This window comes from Gekko japonicus, unplaced genomic scaffold, assembly GCF_001447785.1.
Source record: "Gekko japonicus isolate JY-2015 unplaced genomic scaffold, Gekko_japonicus_V1.1 scaffold2690, whole genome shotgun sequence".
In the NCBI taxonomy this organism is placed as follows: Eukaryota; Metazoa; Chordata; class Lepidosauria; order Squamata; family Gekkonidae; genus Gekko; species Gekko japonicus.
The window spans coordinates 63,394-85,839 of record NW_015163684.1 but is presented as its reverse complement, the minus strand read 5'-3'; the positions used below and the strand labels follow the sequence as shown (position 1 = coordinate 85,839).

The following is a 22,446-nucleotide window of genomic DNA, read 5'->3' as shown; positions in this document are numbered from 1 at the left end:
GGAGAACAAAGACGCAGCAGCAGCAGCAGCAGCAGCAGCAGCAGCAGCAGCAGCAGCAGCAGCAGCAGCAGCAGCAGCAGCAGCAGCAGCAGCAGCAGCAGCAGCAGCAGCAGCAGCAGCAGCAGCAGCAGCAGCAGCAGCAGCAGCAGCAGCAGCAGCAGCAGCAGCAGCAGCAGCAGCAGCAGCATGCAGATGAGGAGTATGGGGAAGGCATAGATACCATCCTGAAGAGTCTGGCAAAACTCTTTGATCCTGAAGCAGAACTAGGGGCTGTTGCCCCTAAACCAGCTAAAAATTAATTTGGACTTTGATAAGAGGAAAGGAATTTGCAAAATAGATTAACTTTGATAGCCTGTTTACTTTTATCGCATAACTTTAATTCTATGATATTTACATCTTAGTTAAAGAGATTGTGATTGCTTGCTTGACACTTTTGCAACAGTAATTTTCATATTTTACTACTAAGATAACAGAGATGTATCAACAAACTTATACTTCTGTATTATGGATCCTTGATACTCTTTATTTTAGGTTATTCCACTACCCTGACCCTGTAGTTTTGTAGATTAGAAAAAATAAAAATAAATAAAAGACAAAAACAAAAAGGTGCCTGCTCTTTGGGAGGAAAGCAATGGCAAACTTAGACAGCATAATAAAACATAGAGACATTCCCCTGCCAACAAAAGTCCGTATGGTCAAAGAAATGGTATTCACAGTAGAGTTGGACCATAAGGAAGGCTGAGCACCGAAGAATAGATGCTTTTGAATTATGGTGCTGGAGAAGACTCTTGAGAATCCCTTGGACTGCAAGAAGATCAAATCAGTCAATCCTTTTTTCTTTATAAACAATTTTTTATAAATCAGTCGATCCTAAAGGAAATCAACCCTGACTGTTCCCTGGAAGGCCAGATGCTGAAGTTGAAGCTCAAATACTTTGGCCACTAATTGAGAAGACCCTGATGCTGGGAAAGATTGAAGGCCAAAGAAGAAGGGGACAGCAAAGGATTAGATTGTCAGACAGTGTTATCAATGCAACAAACATGAAATTAAGCAAACTCTGGAGGATGGCAGAAGACAGGAGGGCCTGGCATGATGTGGTCCATGGGGTCATGAAGAGTCAGACTCGACTGTGCAACTGAACAACAATGACAAAAGTGCAGATAAATAATGACCCCCTCTATAGGATGGCAGAGCTGGGTTAAAATAGATATAGCCTTGATACACTGCTACAATGCCTGAAAGAAAGAAAAATCTTTTTGGCAGAAGTGGTTAGTCCTGAGCTTTGGGAATGCCAAGGTTGGGGTTCTAATCTAATTGGTGACAACCCTGGGAATCCCCTGAAACCAGTGTTGCACCAGGATTGGTATAATGGGTCTTTTAGCAAAGAATACCTATCAGATTAGGAGACCATTAGAGAGGGGAGCGGCCACAGAGAATGGGGAAACTGGACATGCAATGTAACTATAGGGAGTAGCAACTGGGATCCACTGAAGGCAAGGAAACTGTGACCTCACCGACTACATCCAAGATTTTCTTTCTTACTTTGAAACACACATGCATGTCCCCCCCCATGAACCAATGTGCATACTCAAGAGTGCAATCACACTTCTCACTCAGGCTCTGAAAACTAAGCATGTTATCAAAAGGTAGAATGCATATCTTGAAAACTGCATCTCCTGGTAACATATGACAAGCACGTGCAAACCACAAGTACTTGGCAAATCTTTCAAAGTTTCATTCATGTTATCCCCTTGATGGACAAACACATCTGCTAACAACCCTGACTTGGGGTTCATTGTTAGATAGGATCCTGATTATCTAATAAAGATGGCACCCAATTGGACAAGCATAAAATAAGTGTGGGACTCAGCTTCAATTCCACTGAGTAGCTAAGGGACTTAAAATGCAAAGTCCCTTAAACTGAAATGTAAAGAAAAATCTGGTTTACCTTTCCCAATTTAAGTCCAATATCAGGTTTCATGCCATCATGCAAACAAAATCTAAACACAGCAGCTTAGAGAATATATTATATAACCCTCTTCCCTTGCCCCTTTGACACCTAAAAGGGAAGGAGGATTATATCGGGACCTACCGTGAGTTGACATCCAGGTTAGTCAGAAAAGATGGGGACAGAACAACACAGAAGAAAGAGAACGAGAGCACAGAGAAGGAAGAGAAGGGCATTATACAGACAAAAACTTCACAAATAATCAACAACACATAGTGTCCCTGAGAAACAGCAGATTCCACACCATCATATTGATCCCTGGGATCAATAATTAGAAATATTCCGATTTAAAAAAATAAAGAATGAAATACCACTAGTATTCATTAGGGATGGATGTTCATTCAGACATTATTTAACAAAAAAAGCAACCACAGTACACATTTTAATATAGTTATTAAAACTGATCCAAGTTTTTTTTTTAAAAAAATTACTCTTGGCAATATGGAAAGGTCACTCTCTAATCCTCTGCAATGATGGCACCTCATTATTCAATATTCCAGCAAGGGCAATGGGGGCAAGAAGGGGAGAGAGTAAGTCTGATCTTGCAAATGATAGGGAAGTTTTCCAGCTAGCTGCCACCAAAAAGTATTGGCAGTCTGAAGGTGCCACCCTACAAACAAGTAAAATCAGCAGCTGCCACATGACTTTCTTGAAAAAATACCAAAATAATTGTTTTTAAAATAGCATTTTTAGCAGCAGGACATGTGGGGCATGGCTGTAGAGGGAGGGGGCATGGCCCCATCCTGCCCCAACAACCTGCCCTGTAGTGTCCACCCCCAAACACCATACCATCAGGGATTTTTCAGTTTGTTTGTTTAAGAGAGAAGAAGAGATTGGATTTATATCCCTCCCTTCACTACCCAAAGGAGTCTCAGAGCAGCTTACAAACTCCTTTCCAGATAACAGCTCTGAGAGAACTTGGGGGGTACAATCCCTAAAAACTGCTACCAAGTTAGATGGAAAATAAAAAACCAATTCAGCCGAAAATGTGTTACCCACTGAAACCAGAAAGCAAATGTGAATAAGAAAAATAAACACAATGAATATTTTTTTTTAAAAAAAAATGCACACCCCTAATAATTTGTTCAGGTAACCTCAAGAACAGGGCACTTACAGCAGTTTGCCATGTTGTATTTTAAACTAGCCAATTTATCTTCTCCTGCAATGATAATTTATCTCACAAGAATGCCTTGAGGTGATTACTGGACCTGTGTTTCTCTGGACACCAAAAAGCACAGAAATACATAGAGGGAAGGAGAGAAAAAGAAAGAGAAAACACAATTTCTATACAAATAGGTAACTTGAGGATGGCATATTACATGGAAGAAGCTTCTGCTACTAGAAAGGGCCCCTTACCACAGAGAACAGCAACAAAGATCAGAAAAGGAAACATAAAGAAAAAACATATAGCTAATAACTAGAGCAATGAATGTAACCTTGTGCTTCCAGAGAGGATGAAAGCTCTAATACTTCCTGTTACTATTGACGTTCTTCCTTTACTAACATGGTGGAAAACACACAGCCCCTGAGAAATGGGGTTCTCTTCTTCCTGCTCAAAATAACAGCCCACAGTGATCTCTCTCCATCTCTGCTGGGTCTTACACGGGATGAACTATGAGCACCTCATAAGCACAGGCAGCAAAACTCTTTGCTATGTTTGCTAATTGACTTTATGTGGATTGTCTCATCAAATTCTTCATCCACTTGTGCCTTGCAGGCCTTAACTTTGTCTCTGTTTCCTGTTTTCTGAGGAAGGCTGCCTCAGACGTGTATCTCATTTACTGACACGTCCCTTGTTAATATCCAATATAGGTTTCTTGTCAGAAAAAATGTGGTGTATTAATATTGGCTCAAACATTACACTGTAACGTGCATCTATTAGTAACATGAAAGGGGCTCTGTGAGTATTAGCTCAAAAAAGCACACATCTGTCTGGCTTTGGAGGGAGAACAATGGGGCACCCACTGGGCAGCCAACCAGTAACAACAGGGAGGGAACACTGAGTGTTCTCAGGTCTTTTGCAAAATCAGGGGTACAGATGCATTTCCTATCCCACCATCAGGAGAGTGTGTGTTTCCCCTCTTCACATGATATCCAGAAGCAACAGTCAAGGAAGTATGAGTCGCTCAAGCTTCCTGGCAGGTCCTTATCTGGAATATCAAAGTGCGTCAGGAGTCACGCAAGCAGCACGGGCGCCATTTTATATTTGGAGTGGGAATTCTGAAGGGATTACAAGACCAAAGTATGGTCTTTATTCCATGTCACTTAATCCATATGAAAGGATATGATCTCACTGATTCATGATCTTGACACCTATCTTCTAGTCTGTGCCCAATGATCAAAGTGCCCTTTCATGGTCTGGATGTAGGTGACTTCCATCCATTCTCCCATCTTACGGTAGATTCCCACTATGATGTTCAACGTTTTGGGCAGGGGAAAGTGTCCTAGAATCTCATAGGACATAAGCCCTTGATTTTTTACATGTTATGGGATCTTTTGCCAACACTGCTGTCGTTTTCCCATCCTTCATGTTAGCTAGCTACTCTGGCTCTTGCTTTTCTTGTGTTTCTGTGCCTGTAAAAACAGTGTCCATCTTCTTCTGTGATATTTCACTGGAAAACTGGTGCAAGAATGAGCACAATAGGAAAGTTTTTCAAAGAGGGAATTCTTCCCTCATCCTACCTCAGTCCTCTGGAGAGTTTCTGCACACTGCAGAAGGCTCTGGATGACTAGACACCCATGGCTGTGCCTCATTAAAGCACCTCATGCAAAGAGCCTCATTAACATACACACAAAAAGGAAATACGTCTAGCAATATGGGCTATAAAAGACTCATTTCTCAGGCTGCTGCCCCAGTTACCAAATCAAAAGGCCCAGATAGGAGGGAAGGATTTAGAGCCCATCAAACCATCCAGGTTTCACATGTTTGTGTGGCTTAATTGCTAATGGGTTTTGCTGCTGAGTTAGTTTGATCGCTGCAAGTGAAGCAAACAGTAGTAAAAAGGAAAAGGTGGAATTGTGGAGCCAGTGGGATGCTACATGAAACGTTTTTATGATCTTGGATTTACAGACTTTCCTGGGCAAGCTGTTGCCTGGGATGATGCCATAAATAGATCCCCTTCAGGGCATTTGGGTGGCCTTTAGTCTTCCACCTGCACAAAACACGCAAGTAAAGCAGTCACCGTCACTGTTTGGAGAAAGGGCAAAGACTCTTGGTGCAATGCAGGCCATGGGGTGAAGCTTACAGAGAACACCATAATGCTGGTATAATTACCCTGATCTCACCAGCCTTCCCTCCTCTCTCCTGCTCTTGGAAGGCTCCCTCTCTTTTCAGGCTCACTCACTAGAACCTCCCATGGATTGTTTCCAGTGTTTGAAACAGAGCAATCCCTAACAGCACGGCAATTTTGATATTTCTTACAAAATAAAACTGATCTGAAAGATATAACTAAGGATATGTCTGTCCCTTATGGGTATGTTTGCGTGTATCAGAGAAGCTGGAGAGTTAGCTGGGGTTGCATGTGTACTGCCTAACAGCTGCTGGCCTTCTAAAATGTGAATAAATCCACACAGCATGGCTAGGAGAGCACCTGCCTAATTAAATTTGTTCAGCCCTATTGACTTCAGTGTAACTAAGGCTGGAGAGGGAGTGTATTTTTTTTTCCAGAGGCATCACTACCTGTGGTGCGCAGGAATGGGCACAAACCTATCGATTCTGGTTCGGTTTGGGGTTCAAGGCAGCCCCTGAACCGAAGGCAGCCCCTGAACCGAACTGAGCCAAAAATGCCCCTAACCAAACTGGCCTGTTCAGAGCCATGGATGGGAGAAGGGGGGGGGGGGAATCACCCGGGAAGGGTTAAATGGCTGCCAGCCATTTAACCCGTCCATGTCACTTCCCACTGCTTCAAAGTGGGGGAAGCAAAACTGATGGGTTTAACGGCTCGCAACCATTTAAACCTGACAGCTGACAGGTGGACCTGTCCAGCTTTTAGGTTTAAATGTCTGGCATCCATTTCAGCCTAACAGCAGGGTGGGTGCAGACATCAGCTGTTAGGCTGAAATGGCTTGCAGCCATTTCACCAGTCCATTTTCCTTCCCCCCCAAACCAGGCCAAATCTGTGCCAAATTTTGGCTCATGAACCAGTTCATGCCCATCCCTAGTGGTGTGCACACTTAGCTCCCGATAATGTCTGTTCACAGGTTCTTTTACCACCTAAAAAAAAAAAGGAGGAGGTAACCAGGAGAAAATGACATCTCTATGGCTAGCACCTCCAACTCTCTTTAAAAGCTACTATCTGGCTTCAGTCAAAAAGGGGAATCCTAAGCCCTTGTACAAAGGCAGTTACAGGAGGGGCCATCTGCTTGGCATCCCAGGTTCAATCCCCGGTATCTCCAGGTAAAGAGCTCGTAGTAGGTGATGTGAAAAACCTCTGCCTGAGACCCTGGAGACCTGCTGCCCGCCTGAGTAGACAATACTGGTTTTGATGGACCAAGGGTCTGATACAATATAAGGCAGTTTCATGTGTTCATGTGTAGATGAGCAAGTGACTGAAGTGCAAATGCCTCAGCTTTGTGGCCCCACTTTTAAAGCACAACAAGCTGAGCTTATACTGCTGGTATCACAAGTCCTTAGTTCAGTTCTCGGTGCTGGCCATACTGGTGCAGGGGCATGTACTTACTTCCTATGTTTAAGGGATGGAACTCTTTTGTGAGTGCACAGGGTTGTATCTTACCTCCAGCAGTCAAAACACACACTAGTGCTCCAAGCTAACAGCCGCTTCACCCTGATCTTCCCTGAGAGGTGTGTTTTTACCTGGCCTGTCATGTCTTTCATGTTCATGGCATTTTTCATCCCCTTGCCTTTCTCCTTCTTGTTCTTCTTCTTCTTGCAGCAGCACTTCTTGCAGATGCAAAAGCAGCAGGTGAGGATCAGCAGCCCAGCGACCACCGCAATGGCAATCAGGGCCCATGGTGGCACTGCAACAAAAGCGGCACCATTCAGACCATCACAAAGCATTTACTGGGGGGGGGGGTGTCGGGGTGGTGGAATGCAGCTACAGGCAATGCTGTCGTTCTTCAGGAGGCAGACGAAGACAGTTTTACTCAGGACTGCATTTGACTGATTTATTTATTGGCAGTCCTGATTGGAGTTTTTAAATTGTGACCTTTTATGTGGTTTTATCATTGTTGTTTTATTTATACTGCTTCATTGTGGGTTTTTAAATGATTATTTTATTTATATTGTATGCTGCCTTGAGTTCCACAAGGAAGAAAGGCCGCTAATAAATGTTTTCAGTAACTAAATAAAGGTAAAATAATTCTGTATACATCTCACAAGAGTGGCTGCATTTACAAAAGGGTCAGTGCTGTCACATCATACCTGATTATTTTTGCATGGTGGTCCCTGAGTTGCAGAACAATCCTCTCCCCAGGAAACCTGTCTGCATCCTCCCCTAATCGCCATCCACAGACAAGTAAAAATATTCCTGTTTCTTTGGGGATTAGTGGAGAGTCTCACTATTTTTATGTCACTGTTCATTTTGTTCTTATTGTATTTTTCTATTTTGTATGGATTGGTTGTGTTTTTAAATTGCTGCAAACTGCCTTGTGAATCACCTCCTGTTGAAAGAGTTTCATCTGTACTATAAAAGCTGGTTCATGGGTTCAATCACACTCTGGCATGCCTGAATCTCAAGAAACAGGACAGAGGGTGGGGCTACAGAGATAGAAGCAGGTTTGAGTTCAAGTGGCACACTGTGGTCCAATGCTGATGTAAAGGGCAGGCAATCAGCAAGAGTGCTCAAAATGGCAGAATTTGCTCTACCCAAAAAGCTAATGACACTCCATAATGGTCCCTTGGGGGTACACACCTGTACTTTCTCCCATGTGGTTGCTATTCCCATGCACTGGGAGCCAAAGCTGTCCGCTGCTCCCACCACTGGATGGCCTGGCATTGACCAGGCATTTAGCTGGTGCAGAACATTTCCAGCCCACTTTGATTTCTCACCCCCCCACACACAAGTCTCAGTACTCTTAGTGGTGTCCTAAAGCCTTAAATCAAGAGGCTTGCAATCAGTTTCTGAGAGCAGGCCCTCTCATCTCTCTAAAGTAATTTTTTTAAATCACTATTTTCTCTCCATTGTCCCACCTTCAAAATTATCATCAACAGATTAATTTTTTTGTATTGTCAATCAGTGAAGAAGAAAGGGGGCTGCACCAAGGCAAAATGAAGATGAAAAGACAAATGGTGCAAAGGAAAGGAATCTTTAATGATTGTATAACCCCTACATGTTTCACGTGCAGCTTCATCCGGGGGAATCTTCCAGATTCTTTTTAGTTCCATTCCAGTCTATATTCCCTTCTGACTCTGCTAAAGTGGGAATAGAACTAAAAAGAATCTGGAAGATTCCCCCTGATGAAGCTGCATGCAAAATATGTAGGGGTTATGCAAGCATTAAAGATTCTTTTCCTCTGCACCATTTGTCTTTTCATCTTTGTTTTGCATTGTCAATCAACCATCTGGAGACGATCTAGCCTTATACCTAACTAGTAGGGGCAAGGGAATAACTTAAGCAAGAGGAGACAAGCCCTCTGGCTGCGGTCAACAAATGTGTTAAATATTTCAGTTATGGGGCAACAACAACTTTCTGAGACGTTTGCAAGAAAAGGCAGCAGATAGGGACTGCTTACATGGAATCTTGTTTATCTCATTCATAAACTTTTCTTTAATCTGGGCAAACACATCCTCCTTGCTCTCCACCGGGCCCGAATGTGTTGAGTTGTCCATTGACCCCACTGGGACCACCATTGTGGTAGGGGGTACAGGTGGTGCCACAGACGCCGCTATGATGGGCTCAGGATTGGGGTTTTTCTTGAAGAGCTTCCAAGTCATCTTTGCTGGTTTCTTGAGGTACTCTGAAAGACACATAGCAACACTGATAGGCACAGCCCAGATCTGACGCATTTCACTTAGGGTTGAGCACAATATTAGGATACACTACTATGTAACATAGAGGAATGGAAACATTTACTTTCCTAGTTAATTCTTGTGAGCTGTCTTCCTCACATCGGGCTACTTTCTCAAAATACCACATAAAGGCACATTCTGCTTCTTCCTCACCTTGAGAAATACTTCATGAAAAGTATCTCAGTTTCCACAACTGAGATAAATTCTACCATTCAGTGCTGACTGACACACAATCATTTGAATGTACCATATTTACTCAAAGGGAAGATGACCCCGAATGTAAGATGACCCCTCTAAAAATTACTGTACATACTTGTATAACTTGTCAGTGAAGGTAAGATGACCCCACCACCCGATGTTATACTTAGAAGAAGTAGACCTCCTTTTGGGCAAATGCAATATAATTGATAGATAAACTGCCACTGTTTGGCTTGGGGAAGGCCCACTAAAATTGGCCTTCAGTGGAGGGTAACAATACTGTAAAAGATTTAGATACAGACACAGAATCCATCATATTGCCTCCTGCACTTTTCCCTCTCATGATTCAGGAAACAAGGTATCTAGAGAGACTATGGGGGGAGGGGGGAATCTCTTTATAAGCCATAAAAATAGTGATGGAAGCCTAACACTAGAAAGTCTACAAAGATCCTGACAGAAGAGAAGGTGCAAGACCAGATGTATGCCAAGGCATTAATGCACTTGACCCTCATCTCTCTTCTCCCTACAGACCTCCTTATAAATGTATAGTGGACAGTACCCTCGTTCTGAGCAAGGGAGACCCATGTTCAAATACTGTGTAATCTTTGTGGGTAGCCTTAGGCAAAAGCATGCACTACTGGTTTAATGTTCCTCACATGGTTGTTGTGAGGATAAAATTAAATAGAGATGTATTCCTGCAGCCCAGCTTCAGCCTACTGAATAACACAGGTATTCACAATTATTTATTTACTTCAGGAAACAAAAGAATACCTCCCTCAGCTCTTAGTAAATTTACTCCTGAGGCACTTTATCAAAAACCAATTACATCAATAGGGTAAGAATGGAAAGAATACATTGCTGACAACACAGCAACACTAAAATCAACAATAAAACCAGCAGTAAAAATAGCAATGAGTACCAGAGGGATACCACAAGAGAAAAACAAACTAATGTGCAAAAGGTTCCAGATATTAACAATGTCTTCACTTGGTGCCTAAAATTCAACAGGCGGAATGCCAGGTGAATTGCTGTGGGGAGGACATCCTATAATCATGGTGGCATAACTAGAGATGAAAAATTTCTGGAAATTTTGAAGCCACTGTGGGAAAATATTTATTTTTACAGATTTTTAAAGGGAGAAAAACCTACAGACAATCTAAGGGAAAATGAAAAATGTGCAATATTGTTGGGGTTTGCGAGTATTATCCCTTCAGTCATGAAAGAGTTAAGCTGAAGTTTCTGTAAGTTAATAATAGCAAGTTTAGCATAGAACCATTAGGTGTAGAGTAGATTCTTCCCACCAAAAAGGGGGAGGTTTTATTCTTAATGAGGTGACCTTAAGATTGACTATTAGCTAATCAATATAATGGAGATAGTTCATGCTATTCTGCATGTACACAACGGGTGCTTTGGGGGGAAACTTCCATTCCTTCCTTCTTAGGGTTAGAGGGAACAAAGAAACAAGATGGAGTAGATCAGAACTAGAAAGATGAGTTAGTTAGGCTATTGTTTTCTTTCCATGTAATCCTTTCTCTAATTCTGAAGTAAATTTTTCTTAGAAGTTAAACACAGAAGTTAAATGTTCTTAGCATTGCAGCTTTCGGTAAAATAAGGGTAAAGTTTTCCCTTGCTTGAAAGCCAGTTGAATCCAACTCTAGGGATGCAGTGCTCATCTCCATTTCCAAGCTGAAGAGTCAGCGCTGTCCACAGAGGTTTCCGTGGTCATGTGGCCGGCATGACTAGATGCTGAGGTGCACGGAACACTGTTACCTTCCCAATGAAGTGGTACCTATTTATCTACTTGCAATTTCTTGCTTTCGAACTGCTGGGTTGGCAGGAGCTGGGACCAGAGACGGGAGCTCACTCCGTCATGTGGCACTCAGGTCTTGAACCTACCAACCTTCTGGTCTGCAGTTCAGCATCTTAACCACTTGAGCTTTAGTTTACTACTAGGAGGAAGGCCCGTTGTGGGCTGAAATGCAACGAACTTCTAGCAGAGGGCTTGGGTGAGCGTGGCGTCGTGGAGAAGGCATGCTCCCCCCCCGGAGCCCCGGCCTAGTGCGAGGCCCCTGACCCACCTGGAGGCGTGGAGGAGCATGGGGTGGGGTGCACGCCAGTCCCCGCCGGGAGCCGCAGGCAGTCGGCAGTGGGACAGAAGGCCACCTAGAGGCCGCACCATCGCCAGAGCCGGCCCACAGCCCCTGACGGAGGCGGAGTGAGGAAAGGGTGGAGGAGTGCGGGTCCGAGCAAAGCAGCAGAGGCTGGCGTCAGGGCAGCAGGCGGCGCACCGCGGAGGCCAGAAGAGCTGCCAGGGCGGGGGAGAAGGAGGCGAGAAGGCAGGGCGGTGGGCGAGCAAGCCCTTTTGCCCGCTGGAGCATGCGCCGCCTCCGCTGCCTCACAGCTTACTGAAGCAGAAAGGCTGGGTGGTAGTTCTGTCGGAGGGTGGGCGGGATGTTGACAACACATGGGCACGCAGTCACCAATGGATGGCGAGACCCTGCCAATGCACCACCAATGGATGGCGAGACCTTGTGATCAACAGGTCTGGCCAAAGCCTGTGGGAGCGTGTTCCAGGACTCACACGAAGTGAGCTTTATATATAAGAGATAAATAGGAAGGAAGGAAGGAAGGCAGGCAGGCAGGCTACAACCCTATGCAGCCTTATAACCCTATGCAGCCTTACAAACATATGTATCTCAGTGCCATCTGAGAGATGGGGAAAAGTAAAAGCTGAAAATGGAATACAAGCATCTTGTAGTAAAGAAAATAAAGTGTTATTTGAACAGAAACACTCTTATGCAGTCATCAGTTGACCAGCAGCATATCTAGATATCTAGTTGAACTTTATAACACTGAAAACAAGGAACTATTCAACACTGTATTATTATCGTACCCACTTGCAGAACAGCAGGGAAAATCAGGGGAAGTGGCAGTAATTGACATCACAATACTCTAAGAAGCCCCCCAAAAGCTATGGTTGTAATTCACTTCTCAGTTTTAGCATGCCATGATGCTGATTGACATTTCTCCTTCGTATGCCTCACCCCAAAAGCTCCGGGGGGGGGGCGGGTTGAGGGCAGAAGCAATGTTACAAAAGCAACAAAACCAATTTAAAAGGAGAGGCCCAAAGCAAAACTAACACGGCAAGCCAATACCAAGCCCGGGAATACAAGCAAGCAAGAAAGAAAGACAGTCAGTCAGTCAGTCAGTCAGTCCTGGGAGTCTTTATACTCTGCCAATATTTCCAACTAATCCCAAATATTTCTGGGATTCTTTGGGATCCAATTCTCAGTATCCTGGAATATTCTAGATACCATCCAGAGATCCAAATATATCTGGAAACTACTAATAAGGTGTGTTTCAGGTATATATTTGAATCAAATATATTGGAATGCACATCCTTCGTGGTCACACCAGGGAGCAGTCATGCAACTTCATTGCGTGAAATAAATAATTAACTAAAATGAGCACCTTGTGGTATCTACTGACAAATGCAGTTTGCCTAAGCCAGATGCTTATTGGCTGTACGGCCAGGTGGTATGAGGAGAGTGCCCCTTTGATGCTGGGCAGTGTTCAACTGAACCTTCACTGCTTTATGGCATGGAGGATGTTGGTGGGGCTCAGCAACTCTCAGCACTGTTCTGTTCAGAAAATAAATAAACAAGGTGCCAAAATGTTCTTCTTGCCAATCCTATTTGCATAAGTAAAAAATTTAAATGAAAGGAATAACAAACCGGATGAGATAAGTAACAGATTTTTTAAAGAAAAAAATTAAATAAAATAAACTTTTATACTGAACAGAGGAGAACACAATACAGGCTTGGTACAGAAGTTTCTTGATCCCAACAGAAACGAGATCAGATTCACAGAACATATAGGTATGTCACTGTGACAAGCGCTTTTTAGTCCCTGCTCAGCTGCTCTCCAGTAGGAAGGGAATGAGCTAAAACAAAGCACCAGAGCGAGAAGATGGCAAAGAAAAGACTTCCAAATTACTCCCCAAATTACCACATAAAAACGCTCCGTATGATTCTCAAAAGCTATAGTGAAAAATGCTGGCATTCGACATCTTACCCGCCCGCTTAAATTTGACTTCTAAAACTTCATGGTTTTATTTCTCACCATCACTGCTACTGATGTACCATGACCACTGGCTCTTTCCTCACACTTTCTATGGGCTTACATACCCTGTGCTGCAAAATGAGATGAGGCATGTTCTTAAGCCTCGTTCATTTTGGTTCCCAATGTTGCACAGGTGCCTAGCCTGACCTTCTCCTCAACACTTTGCTGATGAAGCTGTTACATTTCAGCACAGGGGGTTCGTCATGCTCATACTGCTGTAGCTGCCTTGCAAGCCTACTCCTGAATGTATTCCTGTCACAGCCCATTAGGGTAAAGTGGGCCTAAGGGGCATGCGGCTGGCTCACTGTCTCAAAATTACCCAGTCCATCCAATGATTCAGCTGTTATGGATCAACTCCTCCGCAAGACTGAACAAGACTGCAGCTAAAGGTGCTTAGAAGACATGTGAGCTAACTCAGAGAGCAGCATGACTTACTTTAAACTTGGTCGAATCTATATGTTAGCTTTAAAACTTTGTGGTCCTTTGCATTCCCAGGAAATGCAGCTGAAATTTATTTTACTGCTTAGCTAAATCTCCACTTCATCCTTTTCACTTTAAAACTGTGTATAACCTTTATCCCTTTTGAATTTAACTTTTAATAAATATTAACTTAATATTAACACTGATTTCTTGAGCAGTTTAAGTATGAATGTTATGAAATTCCAGCCTTTAGTCTTGGATTCGGCAACTAAGTAATATCAGTGGGAACAGATAACATTTCTGTACGTAGCTCCAATGCCATCTAAATAATTTTTTGCTATTTACAGACTAAGCCAAAATTTCAAATTATGTTAAGGGACTTTCTGAAGCTGTACTGCATGCAGTACAAAGGGCTACTGACATGACATGACCTCCCGTTCATAAAAATTCTAGTGTGCAGAGCTGAATGCCTTTCCTTCATTAAGGAAATGCTTCTTCAGGCAGATTGGTAGGCTGTGGAGTTTGATGTCCTGTGCTTGCTACAGAGGGGACCATCGGACTAAGAGGGAAAGTCTCCCTATCCACAATGGGCTGACTGGCTTGCCTGTACAACAGCTTAGATTAACAGCAGTCCTATACAGAGTTACCCTAGTCCCATCAATGAGTTTTGACTGGAGAAACTGAATAAAGTTGTGCTATTACACTCCTGTCTGCAACCTTGCCTACTGCACTTTGCAAAGCAGTGGTGGCCCACTCCAGGATCTGCCTGTGAATGGTTGAACTCATGTCAGCAAGCATTCATGCTTTTCTGTTTGCAAACACACTTATCTACAATCACAGCCTTTACTATGGGGTCTTCCACACCCCCAATTTCAGTGGGGGGGGGGCTTTCTTGCTTCCCCGCAGCATCATTTGTGCACTTCTAGGGGTTTCTCAGCTTTCCTCCACTCTTTCTCAAACTGCCTTTGTTCTGAAGTTTTGGGAAACATCATAGTAAAGCCTGGATGGCTGCTGTATGAGTGAGGGAGTTCACCTGGCAGTCAATTTTCCTGACTCCTGTACCCATAGCAGCCGTTTCTTCCCCCCACCAGAGTGGGGCTTTTTATTTTTTAAAGATTGGCACTACAGTATTGTTATATCACTATGCAATTATAACAACAGGTGTCGCAGGTGTGAATTCACACCTTTCATTTTAAAAAAGCCTCTAGCTGCTTCCCTTGCAGAGATATAAGGGGAAAATGCATATATTTGCAAGAAAAGCAGGATAAAGACTTACCCAGGAGAGGCTAGTGGTGGCCACTTTTGGGAGATTGGAGCAGGGACCCTGTGGAGAAACATGCCATGTGCTGTGCTCTGCAGCTGCACCAACCAACAACAACACAAAATTTCATCCCTGTGTGGAAGACACCAAAGTAATGCCTTGGTGTAGAGTCATGTGCTACGACAACATGCTAACGTTGCCAGTTAACCACTGGGGGCAGGAGATCTTCCACAGAAAATACAATCTGCAGATTATACAAGCAATGATCATCATGCAAATCAAGCCCATTAATTCCTGTGCTATCAACCAGTTGCTTTGCATCTATTCCTGTTAAGTACCCTTAAAAAACTGAGGAATATTTTCAGATGACTGCTGGCTCATGCCAGGATATGCCCAGGCTCTCCTTTTGTCTGGGAAGCAGAAAGCAAAGTATGCCTGGGAGAGAGAAAAGCGAAGACAGACCCTCTGCCCTCTGTTCTCTGATTTTGTTGCTCCAGCAGTACACAGCCTTGCTTTCCTTTAATTACTGTGCAAGCAGAAGTTCCTGTGCAAGAAGTGCCTGTTTATTTTTGTCCAACTACTGAACCCTTGACAGTCAAATACTAAGCACACACATACACACACCGAAGCTTGTAGCATTTACCATTTGTAGAAACGGAAAGTCCTCACAACAAGTCAGGTAAAGTGAATTTGGCCTGCTGTTTGGTGTACACTTACCTCTTATTGATTTTGGTGGGGGTTCATTGGTATCCCTTTAGACTGGCTGTCAATGACCAGCTGAGCTCTGAGCAGGAGCAGGAGAGAGAGCTGTGAGAGAGGTGAGTGGGTTTCTTTTACTTGCTTTCAGCTGAGAGAATTATGGGAGTAAGCAGTGAAGTGGCTAAATTTGCGGATGATACAAAGTTGTTCAGGGTGGTGAAAACCAGTGAGGATTGTGAGGCACTCCAAGGGGATCTGTCAAGGATGGGCGAGTGGGCGTCAACATGGCAAATGGGGTTCAATGTGGCCAAGTGCAAGGTGATGCACATTGGAGCCAAAAATCCTAAATATAAATACACATTGATGGGGTCTGAACTGGCAGAGACTGAGCAAGAGAGAGATCTTGGAGTTGTAGTGGATAACTCACTGAAAATGTCGAGACAGTGTGTGACTGCAATAAAGAAGGCCAATGCTATGCTGGGGATTATTAGGAAGGGTATTGAAAACAGATCAGCCAATATAATAATGCCCCTATATAAATCAATGGTGAGACCTCATTTGGAATACTGTGTGCAGTTCTGGGCACCACACCTTAAAAAGGATATTATAGCTTTGGAAAAAGTGCAGAAAAGGGCAACTCGAATGATAAAAGGGTTGGAACACTTTCCCTATGAGGAAAGGTTAAAGCGCTTAGGGCTCTTTAGCTTGGAGAAAAGACGACTGAGGGGTGACATGATCGAGGTTTATAAGATTATGCATGGGAAAGAGCAGGTAAAGAAAGAGGTACTTTTCTCCCTTTCTCACAATACAAGAACTCGTGGGCACTCCATGAAACTGCAGAGCGGTCGGGTTAGAACGGATAAAAGGAAGTACTTCTTCACCCAAAGAGTGATTAACACATGGAATTCACTGCCACAGGAAGTGGTGGGTGCTACAAGCATGGACGGCTTCAAAAGGGAATTAGATAAGCATATGGAGCAGAGGTCCATCAGTGGCTATTAGCCACAAGGTATAGCTAGGGGCTCTGGGGCAAGTGATGCTCTGTCTTCTTGGTGCTTGGGGGGGGGTCAACAGTGGGAGGGCTTCTAATGTCCTGGCCCCAGTGCTGGACCTCCTGATGGCACTGGTATTTCTGGCCACTGTGTGACACAGAGTGTTGGACTGGATGGGCCTTTGGCCTGATCCAACATTGGCGTCTCTTATGTTCTTATGTTCTTAATGAACTGAGAAGATATACTGTAGCCTGAAAGTCCAATCCAAATTTATGTAGACATGAATCCTATTCATTTGAATGGGGCCAACTTCCCCCCAAAAAAGTGTGCGTGGTATTTCAGCTTTAAACACCTCAAATATTTCCTAACACCACCCAGTAATACCAAGTCTAAGCCCTTCTCTGCACAAACAGTTAAGAAACTGACTACAAATGAGTACCAGCCCATTAACTGCACCTTGAGAAGTACTGCCATAGATTCCTTGACAACAGCAGGCCATGCTGCTGCTCTGCTCTTGACTCCACATTTGCGGCACGTGAATCTTGTTACTGGCACACCCAACGAAAGCGTATGCTGAAGATCAGGATATGTGGAAGATCATCAGTTCACAGGCACACTGTTCTCTCTTTAGAACAAAGTTTGAGTCCAGTGGCACTTTAAGACCAACAAAGTTTAATGATGAGTATAAGCTTTTGTGTGCATGCACACTTCATCAGATACAACTGATAAAGTGGCAGCGGAAGTATCTGATGGAATGTGAATCAGGAAATCGGGGGGAGATGCGGGTCAAAATGCGGTCATGCAGCAAATTGTGGGAAATTGAGCAGTACAACTGGGGGAAATGGCAGACTGAGGGCGGAACAACTGCTTTTGCGGAACTAGTCATGCCTACGGAACAGCAGTTTCCATGACAAACAGAATGAGATGTGTCTTGGTATATCCCCAATGGACCCTTATGTATTCAAAAATGGCTCTATTTGGGTCTTGAAGGTGAGCAGCCCTCCTAACTGAAGGGAGGAGGCAGGTGTGTACCTGTATAGAAAGAAAATTGCAGTAAAGATACTGGGAGTGATGGAAGGAGAAGCAGAAAGACACTACTGTGAGCTGGTTGAAGCACCTTGGTGGTGCAGGATCTCTCTCAGACCTTGGAAGCTAAGCAGGGTTGGCATTGGCTAGTATTTGGATAGGCAACATCCATGGAATACCGGGGGCGTGACACGGAGGCAGGCAATGGCAAACCAACTGTGAAATGTCTTGCTCACCATCTAGTGGTGCATAATGCTAAAAGAGCTAGAACTTCTGGCTGCCAGACAATCTTAGGATCTCCTGGCTACTCTACACAGACTACCATACGATGATTAATTTATTCTCTCAGAGATGTGATGAGGAGTAGCTGATTGGCTGTCCAGTGGAAATACCTGTTTGCCTCTATCTATTTTCTACTTGCACATTTGTAAATAAAGCCAAAACTACACAAATACCACGTTTCCAGCAATCTCTCCCAAGTAAGAGCTATCTCTGCCACTTTTCACCACTTAGAAGTAAAGCGTGCATAACAATTTTTAAAATAACTGTACTGCTCAATTTCATAAGATTACTGCTGGGGGAAGGGCTGGAACAATTTGGAAAATCACTGGAAGGCATGAGATGCTTTTCCTTCAAAGGACATACCTTTAGAAGCCAGTTAGCCTAAGAAACAAAAGAAACACAGACATCCCAGCTCTAGGTCTATGAAGAGAATGGGATTTTAAAACAGTTATTTCTCATTTGTAAATCTGTTCATGAAAATTAATGTGTGAAAACTGTGTACTGCCCAGTACCTGGATCTGAAAGAGAGCTTCAAAACAAACTAACAGCAGACCAAGATAAACTAGCCATGTGGCATTCCTCCCCGCCTTGTGGGACCCAGGTTTTGTGACACTGTATGAACAGCCTGCAGGTCTCCCAAAGAGCCTAATTAGATTTTAAATGGAAGAGGACACATTTTGAAGGGCATTTCATGGTGACTGATAATGTGATTCTTATTAGTGGTCAAGCAAGAGTCTCTTGCTAAGTTTTCAAGAATTCTCTCCACTCCCTTTCCTCTGAAGCATCAGAGAGGAGCAGACAGGATGCTGGGTTCTTGTGGAAGAATTAAGAACGAACTGGAAAAAGAGGATATACATGGCTAAATAAATAAGAATGTTTCCTTTTGAAAAAAGTTTTCTAAACAGAGCCATGATTTCATGTTTCAGGTATAGCCACTCAATATATTCGGAATGTAGAGGGTTACCTTCTACCCCAAACCAGATGGTCTGGCAAGGACCGGCTGCAGATTTCTACAGGCCCTTGAGCACCAAGGGACTATGGGCCCCTTCATGACAGTGCCCTTCTCCCCTTCAAATGGTGGCCACCTCCTCCCATCTCCCTCCCCATAAGGCACCTATAATGGTTGAAGTGGACTGAAACTCACTCATACTCCTTTTTGCCCCATCTATGTCAGTAGAAGGGCAAGATTCAGGACTCCACTTTCCCTTCCATCCCTCCTATTAGGAAAAAAAGGAAATTGTCTCACAGGCCATACAACATCCCAGGAGCCTCTAGGACAATTTACCATGTCATAGTAAAAGAGATGCCCAGGGGAGACAGCAATAAGTGCAGTTTTCTTGCACTCTGCTCTCGCCTCTGCCCCCAGGCATTTCTTCCATGGTCAACTGGGAGACTAATACAGTATCTCCAATAGGAGCTGTGCCTACTAAAAGGCTACAAGCCTCAGTGGGTGCCCGGCCATGTCAACTACCTGTGGTCTGGTTCTTTTTTTCTCTCTCTACAAAGTTTATTGGTTTATTTCAGTTGGGCTTATGTTAAGAAAATAATACTTTGACCTCATGGGTCATAAATCAGTCATAAATAAATGTTGTGTTTTAAAAGCAATCCTACTATTTGGACTTTGTAAATCTTTAGCGATGTTGATGGCTGCTGATCTGTTAGGTTCAGCAGCCTTTTCATACATGCACAGTTTTGCAAAAAACCAATGTGAACCTCTTTGGCAGGCATTCAGATCATTCATTACCCAACAGACTTGTAAGTTCAACCGCTGAACATGTTTTCCACAAAATTTGCAGCATCCCTAGCAGGCAAATTCTCAACACATCACTGCTGTTTTCACTAAACTTGGCAACCAAGTTCACTGCTTGGGTGTCACTTGCACTAAGAAATACATCACTCATCAGGCATTACTATCTGAATGCCACACTGTGGCATTTTGGCCAAATACTATTTTTTTGGGGGAAAAAATTAATTCACTAATAGTGATGTCAGTGGAACAAATTTAGAGTCCAGTGGCACCTTTAAGACCAACAAAGGTTTATTCAAGGTATGAGCTTTTGTGTGCATGCTTAACCTTCCTAGAAGCAGCTTGTGGTACAGGTTTTCAAACCAATGTGAGCCACATTAAGCAGAGTGGCCTAAATTACCCACATGTGCACATCACCTGAAATCTCAACATTCAACGATTTATTAGCTTCCAAGAAAAAGCACTGTGTAGTAGTAGCTACTGTGGAAGTTCAGATTGTGTTTGATCTGTGAAGGCTGTATTATACATACTAATTGTCAGTGTTAAGAGTTCAGAAACGACATGTATGAAAACATGCTCAGTCAATCAGGACAGCCATTTAACTGTCTAGTGAACAGGTAGGCATTTTCAAAAATCAACTATCTAAATTGGGGGGGAGGGGGCAAGCTAGACAGGACAGCCTGCAGAATTCAGGCTCCTGCCAGATCCCTTTAAACCAGTGACAGCAGGGGGAAACTGAAAGGGCAGAATGCTTGGGCTGGAGAGGACAGCTGCGTCTTCCCTTTTTCCATTCCCCTTCTGCCCCAAATCCACTTCAAAAAATTGTTTTTCTCCTAGAGAAGAAGAGGAAGAGATTGGATTTAGACCCTGCCCTTCACTTGGAGTCTCAGAGCGGCTTACAAACTCCTTTCCCTTCCCCTCCCCACAACAGATCCCCTGTGAGGTGGGTGGGGCTGAGAGAACTCTGACACAAACTGCTCTTTGCAGGAGCATGCTTGCAGGAGAAAAAATGGTGTTAGTGCTTAACCTTCCTAGAAGCAGTGAGTGGGGAATCAAACCCAGTTCTCCCAGATTAGAGTCCGCACACTTAACCACTACACCAAACTGGCTCTCATATTATACACATATATGTATTACAAAGATGAGCACGCCAGAAGTACCCATCTATCAGGAAACTTCATTTTAATGACACTAGTGCACCAGGAAGAAACCAGGAACTGAACTGCCTGCTAACTGTAAACTGTGTCTACTCTTGCTAAGAGGTGGAATCCCAACACTTGCTAGCAGGCAAGCCAGGAGAGCCAATATACTACTGTATATACTACTGTGAAGATGGAGTTTCAAAGTTGGAAGCACAGGTAGGAAGAGGATTCAGCTCCTCTCTTACAACTCATCCACGCTGTATTTTGAACTGCTCCCACTCATCATCCAGTTTATACACCAGCGGCAAAAATTCCCATTTCACCCCATTCACAAATCCCCTTGTCTCCTGAACTTGTCGTTTCATTCTTCCACATAAGAGGAGGCCTGCATATTTATGAGCCAATATTTATGGCTGACTGGTAAACAATGAGAGTGCCTCTGGGCAACATCTCATTTTTGCTCTCTGGTGCCTCTACCTGATTAATGCCAGTCCTATAGCCATCCAGCAACTGCCGTGAAAGTGTCTCTGCGGACCACGTGTAATAGATTCTTTCCCCCTATGTGATAATTTAACATTTGAGAGCAGGAGGAGGAAGGACAAAGGAGGGAGAAGAAAGATCTCTGCAAAAACCAATCTGGCTGTCGCAGAGCTAACGAGTCAGTCATTCTCCCCGTGCTCTTTCTTTTCTGTTGTAACCCAACATACGCTCAAGTACATTCCAGGCCTCCATCAATCAGAAAAGAAGGCTATTTAACAATCCTGCTGCAGCCTAACTGACAGCTTCTCGAGGCCATAAAAGAAATGGTGGGGGGAGGGGCGGAGGTGAGCACCCATCCGTCAGCCCCAATCTGTTGATGAAGAAAACAACAACAAGGACACATGCTAGCAGATGCTCCTCAACAGCTATTGGATTCAAGTTGGGGATGGAATGCCAACAGGCAAACCGCCATCTTTACTGCTGTGGAGAGCTGAGGACTGTGGAAGCAGAGCATGAAGGTGGCCAGTGGCAAGTGCCACTTTGCTGAGCAAAGCCAAAGCAGCCTGTTGTAGGACAAAATGCCTGCATGTTGCTTGTGCTACTGGCTTAATTGTGCAGCTGGCACTTTTTAGGTCTAATAAGTTATATTAAAATACAAACCATTTCATGTCCTCCTTTAAGGAAACACTGAGGGAAAAGGCTTGGTTCCATAATTTTTTCTCACTGCCTCTACCAAAGTGAAATAGCTGCGAGTCCCTTCCCCATACCCACAGCAAAAAAAGATCAACATGCAAAAACAGAAAGTGCAGCACAGAGAAACTGGGATGCAATCCAAATATCACCTGCTCCGGGGGAGTTACATGGAATTGCTCTGGTGTTCAGGCAAAACGACTTGCTGATACGAAGCACTTAATCCAAACTAGCGTCTTTATATATCAAAAGTGCAAAGTTCTATTTCATCAGTTCAACCACTTTTTCATAAAACAGACCCATGCTATTATCTGAATAAGATGGAAAAAGTTTTTATGAATGACAAGTGGAGACCCGCAACAAAATGTTGCCTACTGTGTTCTAGTTGGGTCTCCACTTGTTCTCTTCCCCC

The 22,446-nt window shown here is 43.7% G+C and overlaps 1 protein-coding gene across 1 annotated transcript in view; it reads right to left on the bottom strand.

Annotated features, from left to right (window-relative positions):
• The window catches only part of SYT2 (synaptotagmin 2), an 86,242-nt gene that overhangs the window by 19,498 nt on the left and 44,298 nt on the right, over positions 1–22,446 (bottom strand). Inside the window, exons 3-4 of the mRNA XM_015407768.1 lie at positions 8,699–8,923; positions 6,822–6,985 (exon numbers count right to left, since the gene is read on the bottom strand). Coding sequence (XP_015263254.1) covers positions 6,822–6,985; positions 8,699–8,900 — 366 coding nt within the window. The 5' untranslated portion in view covers positions 8,901–8,923. The remainder of the gene's footprint in view (positions 1–6,821; positions 6,986–8,698; positions 8,924–22,446) is intronic.